The sequence below is a fragment of the Schistosoma mansoni genome, chromosome 1, assembly GCF_000237925.1.
Source record: "Schistosoma mansoni strain Puerto Rico chromosome 1, complete genome".
NCBI classification, from domain to species: domain Eukaryota; kingdom Metazoa; phylum Platyhelminthes; class Trematoda; order Strigeidida; family Schistosomatidae; genus Schistosoma; species Schistosoma mansoni.
In genome coordinates, this window is record NC_031495.1 from 1,181,062 (window position 1) to 1,192,406 (window position 11,345).

The following is an 11,345-nucleotide window of genomic DNA, read 5'->3' on the forward strand; positions in this document are numbered from 1 at the left end:
CTACTTTGGTGGAGAAAAAGAATAAGCTTTTACATGAACAGGAAATAAGGAAAAGACAATGGAGTAGGGTAAAATATACATTACGGAAATCTTCAAACTGCATCACGAGACGCGAGCTAACTTAGAATCCTGAAGGGAAACAAAAAAGAGGAAGACCAAAGAACACACTGCGTTGAGTATTGGAAGCGGACATGAAAACGATGAATAGTCGGTCTATAACCTACCACGAAGTGCAATAGGCGTAAGTAAATTTCATATTTTACAAAGACCCTCTGTAATTCTTTATCAAACAATAAATTGATCTTTCTCACCAATATCATCATTCAGTACGTATATAGTTCTATATGAAATGTATAATTGGGAATTTGTACACAAATGATTGATATGGTTCACAACTGTAATTTATCTTTGTTCGTATAATTTAATCTATATGAAACTTATAATTTTCATTTAAATATTCCATCAAGATGTAACTATGTAAATTGATAAGATACTTGAATACCGTTAGGGAAAACTCTGAGGTTGGGGTAGTTTAGTTGATTGATTTTTTAAAGTGATTCAGCTTATATTCTCAACGATGATTACTATTTCTCTTTTGCTTTTACTTCTCAGCCCTCAAATACTCTGATACGGTAGAGAGTGTGGAGAGTCAGCTCTTTTTCTCGGAATGCTCTCACATGGACACTTGCATATAACCACTGTGAGGGAAGTCCTACAAAATTAAAAACACGGAAAGTGAATCTTTGGCAATTCAACCAGGTTTGTGGACATGGACGGTCCACTTAGGGGAATTGGAAAACCCTGAGTCTAAACCAATGGTGCATATGGGCTCTAGGATCCTGAGGAAACAAATGGCATATGAACATATTGGCGGTCACCGGTTATCATGAGACTTCATCTCCTGATGTTGCTCCACTGCCTTGTGGATAAGAGCTTTGGGTCGAAGGCTCGGGGTGTGGCCCCCTAAGAAAACCACCTCTTTCGGTTTGGGCATCGGGGCTGCATCCTAGCCCTCACACAAATTGGATGATTCATGTGACCCATATCTGTTTGGTACCTTCTTGTACCAAGGTTTGTGATAATAATTTCTCAGCTTATGAACAGGTTCATTCGGTACTCCCTAAAATGGAAATCATTTATGAATCAGACGATTACTATATTTCAGTAGTTGGATAGTTTAAATGAGACTTTATCATTGTTATCCTGAACAAAATTACTACCACCTACTTTTAATAAATTTGAGATCTGAATCACAACGATCTAATGAACATTTTTATGACGGGCGTTTTTCAGAAACGGGATTATCGTTAATGAATTAAAAATGGTAGGATGTCACTGTTCTGGATCAAGGAAATTCTATGAATGACAAATTCATGCATTCTAGTTGCAGTAGCTTTCATAGTTCTTCCACTTCCAAATCAATCATTCTCGGTTCTCCTTCTTTTTTTTTTGATTTTCTTAACCTTCTGCCACCAAGCATGATACATACTACTTACATCTGTCGATATCAGCAGCACACACCACAAGCAAATTAATAAATGTAAGTTTAGTAAATGTAAGGGAGAGATGCGAGAGTCAATTCAAAGAGTCACCTTACAATAAGAGGTTTTATCATAAAGTATAGATAGATGATGATTCACTAAACACTGCTGAGATGCAACAACAGATCTAGTGTCACAGCTTCAAACGAACAGCTTCAGTAGAAACCTAAACAGTTAGAGAGGTGTTTGCCAATTAAACGAGCAAATATAAGTATCATATATCAAGAATTGTGAGTGGGATGAAAAGTAGAGAGAGAGGTAGAAAAATACAGGCATTCCGAACAACAACAAGGATGAAAGAACAATGGAGCTTGTAAGAGACAATTCAAAACTGTGAAAATGGTATTGTAGCTGTAAATAATTCCCCAAAATCAATAGCTCTGTAAGTGTTTGACATTGGATGCTGACCACATTGTTTTAAGTGGACTTGTTTAACTGAAGGCATTCGGTCATGCATCCGTACCAGATCACGTTACGACTCAGAATGGGAAACAGCTCCAACGTTCACTAGCCAGATTAGAGCAACCGCCTTTCGATATATTGACAACGCATCAAATATATCTTACTAACCTCTCTACATCTGACTTCTGATTTTAATCAAGCGAGGGACAATTCGAATATAGACGGTGTTACTGGTTAATAGTTGTCAAACTAGAATACTGGTCGTATCTTCAGTATATTCGATGGATTGTTATTATATTTTACCAATTGAACGAATGATTTCACTTTACTCAAAAGATTGTTTTGTCCTGTATTCAGTCATTGCGACATAAATGAACACATCGAAGTGGAGAACGAAAGCAAGTCATTTTTATTTCGAACTTGTGAAGTGATACTATATCGATCAGAAGGAAATCAGCCCGACTACTTCTACTGAAGCCACTGATTTTCCATATTATGGAATCTGCTCGACTCGGGTTGGTTTTCGACAGAAGCTGTGGACACAAGAGAAGACTGCTTGAAATATGCGTACAAATTATACACGACTTTCTAGCTGACCTAAAAGCTACTAAATATGTTGAATCTTCAAGTGCTACAGAAAATATTCATAACTTACTTTCTCATACATCTTATACCCACGATCTTACTATGCCCGCAGTCCAAAGAGAAGCCACTCTCTAGATTCTGTGGAATTGTCGAAGTTTTCCTCGAAGTCCAATGAAAATTCACAGTTTTGCCCAACGTTCGGGAAAATTCCGAAGAAAAATCTCAAAATCCTTATTACACAGTTTTCCAAACAAACGTCTAATAATCAGTGTGCCGTTTAAGTCTTTTACAATGAAATTACACATAATGATACTAGTTTGAATATGGTAGTGAAGTTCACTCGGCATTACGGCATAACACTTGGGTCTTGTTTCAGTATGTTAAACAGACACGAGACGAAGATGCGTTGGTTTCGTACCGCTTTTCAAAAATCTTATGCCATCCAGGTGAGTTGTTTGTACCGTCACAGACTCCTATTACTGATTCTATCCTGTCTGACCGTAGGAAACTGCTTCTTTTAGACTAATAATGTAGACGGTCATGAAATGGATGACAGACGGGTTATAGCCAACGTAGTGTCATACTCGATGGGCTGCCCTTGATCGACTTTTTATAGAAGGTTGAAGAAGTCAAGAGCCGATTTTGAGGATAAGTACCAGTTAACAATCACCGACAATGAAATCAGCAGTTCATTTGATGTAGAAGAAGCAGGTCGCGCTGTAGCTATAGAGTAGTGTAGCAATATTGTACCGAAATCGGCCACTGCCTCCTGTACTTACTGTCATTTTGCATCTAGTGCAGCAAACGGTATAGTTCAGGCTTTTTTCATTATGAAATCTAGATGGTACCACTACTGAGATGTTGCCACCTGTTAATCCGTCAATGAAGCAACAGCTGGACAGATTTGTAGTTGGGGTAATGAAAGGAGATGATATGGCTTTAAGAAAGGCTAATGAAATTATAGAGCTTTTTAGGACGCACGTTCCTGAGCTGCCGATGTCCATCCGAAGTGTACAAAGTTGCTGCAATAATGGAGCCGACGTTTCTGAACACAGAAGTATACTATCATATTGGACTGAAATAGCATTTGCTGAGGATTTCACATACTTGGCTGCGCAAGACCAGTTTCAGCGTACTGAAATTGCAGCCCAACCACGATGGCCTGTACCTGTCCGTAAACTCTAACCAACAGCTGTGGTCTAATCTAGGTCTAATCTAGGCTCCATATCTCAGTGGCTTCGCATGTGCTCACAGAATTAACTGTCAGGTTTGAATTCAGCAAACATTATTGTTATACCGTTGGTACGTAATCAAATTCTCACATCACATTATGCATTCATAGGTTGGATGATTGCTATCACGCAAAGCATTCGTTTGTCTACTAACAGCAATTTGTATGTTTTGATACTGCATTTGTAGTAAAAAAAGAGTAACGTTTTTTCTATTTTTGTAGAACAACGGTTCAACATCAATCTGATGTACCCAACTGAAATGTAACAGCAATTGTTAAGAATTTGAAGACGATAATTATGACCAGACAATTTGTTTGTACTTTTTCAAACTTCAGTAGGCTGTTTCACTTATAACACATCAATTTTCTAACTACGGCAATGCTTATCTCTCAAGACAGACCAGTTCTTGTTACACAATGTGGTTTATCGAAGAAAATTTCGAATAAACGCGTAGTAACTGGTGAGTACTTGTTACTAAATCGGTAGGCTTTTCTGTACAATACAAAATAATGGGGTCTTCTCTAATAGAGGAATAGGGATAACAGAAAATCGGGCTAAATGTCCACTCATCGTTGTTTATTCACTAATCATAGATAAGCTTCACCAAAGTTGTCGACAATTCGAGGCATATACTGTGGAAGGCCCGAAACTTTTATGAAATTCACTCAAACATAAAAACGGTATGTCGTTTAGACGATGAATATAAATGCGTATCATAAAGTGTTATAAAATTTAGGAAAATATTGGGGAAAATTTGGACTTTCTCCAAACATTATGTACTTCACAAGGAAACTAACGAAGCAGTGCATATCGAAGAGCGAATGTTGAGATCAAATAGGTTGTTTTCAAATCACAGATAGGTCTATCTTTGATTGCTTGTCTATCTGCCATGACCGCAGTCACATTAGTGGTTTTCCTCAAGAGGATGCTCGAAAGCTGCGTAATTTCTATAACTGACTATTCTTCGTCCAGGATCGTTGTACCTGAAACATGAGCCACTTCTAGTAGTTGCTCCCACTATTGCTTCTACCACTATTACTACGATTATTAGCCTATCCTCACTATTACTTCCTCCCCCTTAAACATGTACCAGTTAACATTGTTCGGATGAATTATTTTCGGAATGAGCGTTTGTGGAAATCGGAGTAAGTTAATGGTTGAGTTCATGAGTTAATTTAAGCTAAATCATTTATCGATATGTTTTAGATTTCATCTGGGGTTTACTTCCTAATGTTTTGGTTTCGTAATTCTTCACAGTGACATTAAACAATCTCCTCCCGCCGAATATGAAAGACGCTCGCATTTAGCAATCCAACAAAAATCGATTAAGTGCCAATTCATTTTAAATGATGCATTTTCAACCCTGAAAATACTTGCTCCTAATAAGTTGCACCAGCTGATGAGATTAATCATCAAGTGCACCTGTAGCGACGTTAATGGACTGAGAGATAAATGAAGAGAGGTTGAAAACATGCATTCCCAGTTGTATCGAAGATCCATATGTCCTAACTGATACATGGCTAACCTCAACACCACAGAAGACGAGTTGAGCATGCATGGCAGGATATTATCCATGTGATAGGATACTCCGAGGTAGAAGGTGTGGAAATATACGATACTTCAGAGCCGTAATAGTACATCATGCTGAATCAGCCGAGATGGCGGAAGAACGCTGGATTTGCTTTATTGTGAACCACACTAAGCACTTGGTAAAAGGAATACATTGGACCCTACATAATCCAACTTACAGAAAGATAGGACGATACAGCTACTTTTGCGACAGCCAAACATGAGGTTCGATGAGATTCTTCCAGACAGAGAAATGAACTCTCCTTTTCCAATTCTGATAGGCAAGATGCGACTCCTACAAGGTGTTTTCATACGCTGAGAGGTGGTGATGGATATAAATAATGCGCCTTACGTGCACAACATACTTCAAGCAAAATTCACATTTGAAAAGAGAACTTACGGCCTAAGCTGGACATAGAGCAAGTACTGCAGGCGATATGAATGAAAAATCTCCTCCAAATATTATGACCATTGCCTTACTTGGTTGACAGCCAAAATATGAAGTATCTCGAAATACATCAAAATGTTACTTTCTTACCAGCTCAAATGTGTCCGTCAAAAATGCCAGACGCCATAGTGTCGATCGTTACGATTGGAAGAGTCAGTGTACACAATGACATGACTTCCACGTAAGATTTTATAGGCTAGGCAGCCACATCATGACAAATCTGCAATTTTAGGACCGCATTTATTATTAGATTAGTACTAATACCGGACTATACCATAACTATACAGATCTGTAAAGGCATCAAGCCCCAATCACACGTTCCTCAAAGCTGAACACGAGACAACTGGGTTTGGAGATATTCAACATTTTAAGCGGAGAAAAACGCAACGGTTGTGAACGTGTGAGGAAGGAATTCAATCAAATCCAATAGGGCGACATGGCTCAGCCTTGCAGGCGTGGTCACTCTATATCAATTGTTTTAACTAACGTTACATATATATTCTATCCACAGCCTGAATGTGTTCTCCATCATATATTGGTAATTGTTACGATACGATGAGTCAGTATGAACATTGAAATGACTTTCACTTAAAATCTTATAGATTAGGCAGTTACATCATGACAGATCTGGAATTTTAGGATTAGGTTAATTATTAGAGTCGTACTAATAACGAAGTTGACCATAAATCCTGCGGTATCACCCTATTTTCTACGACTTTGTCCAGGCGTATGGTGAGGTGAGGTACACAACTTTTGTGTTGAAGATACCAAAGATGCGTTTCACTGGCACCACTGCCTTGGTTCGAAGCCATACAGAGAGCAGGATTTTCCACACCAAAGTTGAGATAACGGATCTCCACGTCAATAGTTTCACAGGAGACCATCTTGAGTTCACTTCTCTTCCTGATCTTTATCATTGACCTTCTAGACAAAAGTTGATCTATAGCACTGATCGGATGACACGAAAATATAGATATCCATTAAAAACGAAACGGATTCCCCTAAGCTCCGACTAGAGCGCAGAAGGCAAAAGTCAGTGGGTTAAAACGTAATCTGTTAAAATACCATTCTATGAACATTAATCACCACCAAACATAAACAATTTTTTCTATATAAAAATCCTTCATTAGTTGCCTCCTCAAAACGTGTTTAAAGACTGATAATCACAGACAGACAATCCTAGATACCACCTCAAATTACATTGAAGGTATGATCAAACAAACCTCAACTTTTTCCCTGATCAAAAATCACATTGAGTTAGTCACCTCTGAATTGTCTCCGATGCTGTTTTAAAAGCAATCATAAAGTCACCACGGGTTCCATAACGTGGTTTCACTCATCCTCTTCAAAAGAGACGTGTCCCTCCCAGATCAAGTAAAAAAACAAGATCATAGGTAGGCGATGGGGCTATAGAATAAATCTAAAGAGGACAGACTCTGACAAGGGATGATTCTTTTCACGTCATGAAAGAATAAGAAGCAATCTTACACCGGCATATATCATATCAAGTCAACTAACCCCAAAACGAACGTCTCACTGGAACTTTACCATCGTGACCGACGGGGTAAGCAGCGAAAAATTGTATATCAAAGAAGCAAAAATCCAGGTACCATATCACATCTTCCAATTGACTGTTTCTCCATTCGAGAATAGTATCCCAGCCAAATTGACAATAGCTATCTCACCAGGTAGTTTTGAGAAGAGACTGTAGCGGTAAATAAATCCCCAAAATAAATAGCTCTGTATATCTTAAAAATTGATGCTGAAAACATTAGTCTCAACGGACTGACCTAGCTGAAGGTGTTCGGACGCACTTTCAGACCAGATCAGGAGTAGAAACGGCGTGCTCAACGTCTCCTGTAATCGCTAGCCAGTTTAGATCAGTCAGTCTTCAGTAATAAGGATAGTAGGTTGATGAACCTGTGTTAATCCTGACAGATTTCCTTCCAGTGAAGGTCCAGCTTCTTTTTGAAAATGTTCACTGATGGTGCTGATACTACTTGTTCTGGTAAAGCGTTCCAGTCATTGACCACTCGATGAGAAAAACGGGACCCCACCTTTAGTTTATTAGATCGCGGTTTCAGAACCTTCTTGCTATGACCCCGGAGATTATTAGTGCTGGAGGGAGCAAAAAGATAAGACATATTACCACCCAGATCATAATTAAAGATACGAAATGCCAGTATAAGGTCACCTCGCGTCTCACGATAAGATAAGGGGAAAAGGTTTAGACGTTTTAAACGCTCATCGTAAGGGAGTTTAGAAAGACCCTTTACTAATTTTGTCCCTCCACGCTGGACACGCTCAAGCGATTTAGTATCCTTTATCAGACAAGGGCTAGCTGCTTGGATACAGTATTCTAAGTGTGGCCTTACATAGGTGGGATATAAAATTCGAAACATATACTCGTCGAAGCATTTAAATGCTCTGCAAAGCGACCATAGCGCACGATAGCCTTTGGAAGCAACTGCATTGCAATGCGTAGTAGTTTTTAAGTCGTGACTTATAATTACTCCTAAGTCTTTGTGCTCATGAACGCGTGGCAGAGATGTACCATTAATGATATAATGGTAACTAATATCGTGCCCGATGTGCATGAACACGCTCTTCCTGAAATTAACTTCCAGGCCCCAATCATGAGCCCACCTAACTAATTCGTCTAAATCTGCTTGCAGATAACAACGATCAGTCTCATTTCTTATTGTTCTCCAGATTTTAACATCATCCGCAAACAATAACGTCGACAACTTAAGTAATAAAGGTAGTTCATTAATATACAGAAGGAAAAGTAAAGGGCCCAAGATGGTGCCTTGGGGTACACCAAGGCACTGATAATTTATCAAGTATATCTTCCGACCTCTTTGCTTCTGATTTTTGATTTCACTGTGTTGTCGCGTTTTGATTATAAAAGATGTTACTGGTTAAAGTGTTGTGAAACTACAAACACCTGTGGCATTTTTAAGACTTTACAAATACACGTTTACTTGAGGATTCCCGTCTCCCGGAAAAACTAGTCCTACCTTATCCATGTTTACTAACTTGCTTACCATGATCATTATCACATATTGCCAACCTAATGCAATGTCGCTTATTACCATCTACTTTATTCCTTCCATTCATACACTTTAGTTTACTAATGCTGCACAGATTACTAACAATTAAAATATTTATTTACTTAGTCCTCAAAAACAGTCGTCTTCTATGGGGATCCGAAAGCTCTCTACTGTTTTTCGCGTTGCAATCAACCAGACTAATTGATATTACCGCAACAGCTCCAGGTTTCGGCAACCTGTAGCGATAAATGTATCCCAAAAATTAGTAGTCCTTAAGGTCCGCGACAGTGGTATTGGCCTCATTTGCTTTACTGAAGACACCCTAAGTGAAGACGTTAGGTCATGTCGTGCCACTCATCCCCTGAGACTGCAAGCCTGTTCAGATCAAACACTTCACGACATACCGAGAGATTTCTAGACATGTCTTTGAGCTTCTTAGCTTCTAACCTCTGATTTGACTGACTTGATATCTTTTGATCATAAATGTGTTACGGGTAATGGTGCTGTCAAGATCAGAATATTGGTTCTATATATATATTGATGAGCGCAATATGTCTGGCACACAAAACATAAACTATGGTCTGCTACTTGTTGTAATATCATAATTGATTTTAATATCTTTATTTTTTTTACATATCGAGATATTACTTATGTATCCTAGGATTTTTGGCACATTTATACATATTATCATTATTATAGAGAGGAGACACCTAAATTTTTAAAATCCGAGACTCTCACGCCCCTTCACATCTTTCAACTCATTCCGTTCCAGCATGGTAACAATGAGACATGGATCATTTGTGTAAAAGCTGAGTTTCAGGTGTTGAATCCCTCGCTGAACTGAAGTCCTGCCGCGCGAATTTAACAGCTGCGTCACATGTTTCCTCACGTTGCTATCCCTGCAAGTGGAGACTTGACCAACATCTGAGGCTTTGTAAATATAGTTATAATATTGTTTTGTCATGGTATTGTTTCTTTCCGTTACTGTTGTGATAGTGATGAAAGTGACCTTTCGGTATACATGTTAATATGCCGTTTACTTCTAAGGAACCACTGATGTTGATGTCATATGGTGTGTGTGTGTGTGTATGAGAAATAATAATAATAATAATAGTAATGATTGATTGAGATGTTAATTGTTTATGTATATTTGTTTGTTTATTTCAGGTTGGTTGGTGTTGGTGTTGGTGTTGGTGTTGGGTCGTAGTAGAACTAACTGGATAGTACAGCATAGGATGTGTGGTTTTTGAGTGTGGCGAAGAGGTGAGTGTGTTTATTGATTATTATGATTAGTTAATAATCTGTGTATGATGAATGACTTAAGATAGGGACATCTGTTATTAACTTGATGACTATTAGTTTTGTCTTCTGACAGTGATGTGATGAATTGAATGGATGTAGTAGGATTGTAAATTGTAGTTGTAGTGATACGAATGTATTTGTTTTGTGTGTTTCAGGTTTGTGAATTGACGAGGCAACTGTATGAGACAGTGTTAGTGAGTTATAGGTGAGTTATTGTAATTGTATGTTTATATTGTATGATGAGGAGGATATGCCGGTGTATGAGTGACCGAGTGATTGAGTAAGCGAGTGACTGTTGGATAGGTATGGTGTTATTGTATTTTGTTGTTGTTGTTGTAATAGATGAGTGATAGAGAATTGGAAGCATTGAGTTTTGTGGATGTTGTTGATGTAGCAGTAGTTGAGAATGTATGTTGGTGTGTGTGTGTGTGTGTGTGTAAGAAGTGTTTGTGATTTGAGGTTAGTTATTTGAAGTGAGTGAGTGAGTGAGTGAATGGGTGTGTGTAAGAAGTGTTGGTCGTTTGATAGATGGGTAGATGGATGGTTGGGTTGTTTGATTGATGTATGGTAGTTGTTAGTGAATCTTGATGGTGATGTGCCGTCCTCTGTGCAAAGGCGCCTGGATGTACTACAGTCACTGGGCGTAAGAAGCAGAGGTATATTGAAAGAGTTGGTGATGCACCGTGAATGTTTGTGTGCATCATCACACAGTTTAATTTGTGTTGTATCTGTGAGATGTTTGGTAATGGTGTGTTAGATAAGTGTGTAATATTGATGGATATAGTGAAGTGTAGTGTAGTGTGGTGTAGTGTAATGTTGTGATGTGGGATGAAATGCATATTGTGTGTTTGTGTGGTTATGTTGAATTGGTGAATGTGAGTTTGTGTGTTGGTTTTGTTTTGTTTAGTTTGTTTTCGTTACTGTTGTGATAGTGATGAAAGTGACCTTTCGGTATACATGTTAATATGCCGTTTACTTCTAAGGAACCACTGATGTTGATGTCATATGGTGTGTGTGTGTGTGTGTATGAGAAATAATAATAATAATAATAGTAATGATTGATTGAGATGTTAATTGTTTATGTATATTTGTTTGTTTATTTCAGGTTGGTTGGTGTTGGTGTTGGTGTTGGTGTTGGGTCGTAGTAGAACTAACTGGATAGTACAGCATAGGATGTGTGGTTTTTGAGTGTGGCGAAGAGGTGAGTGTGTTT

The 11,345-nt window shown here is 38.4% G+C and overlaps 2 protein-coding genes across 2 annotated transcripts; one reads left to right on the forward strand and one right to left on the reverse strand.

Annotated features, from left to right (window-relative positions):
• Positions 1 to 3,386: 3,386 nt before the first annotated feature.
• Positions 3,387 to 3,713, forward strand: Smp_168280 (hypothetical protein; the record flags this gene model as incomplete). The annotated part of the gene is made up of 1 exon (XM_018792933.1): positions 3,387 to 3,713. The coding sequence occupies one exon, from the start codon at positions 3,387 to 3,389 to the stop codon at positions 3,711 to 3,713; it is 327 nt and encodes a 108-aa protein (XP_018647495.1).
• Positions 3,714 to 9,962: 6,249 nt separating this feature from the next.
• On the reverse strand, positions 9,963 to 11,302 carry Smp_200280 (uncharacterized protein; the record flags this gene model as incomplete). Its single annotated transcript, XM_018792934.1, has 3 exons — positions 9,963 to 10,093; positions 10,288 to 10,337; positions 11,238 to 11,302. The coding sequence occupies 3 exons, from the start codon at positions 11,300 to 11,302 to the stop codon at positions 9,963 to 9,965; spliced, it is 246 nt and encodes an 81-aa protein (XP_018647496.1).
• Positions 11,303 to 11,345: the final 43 nt, after the last annotated feature.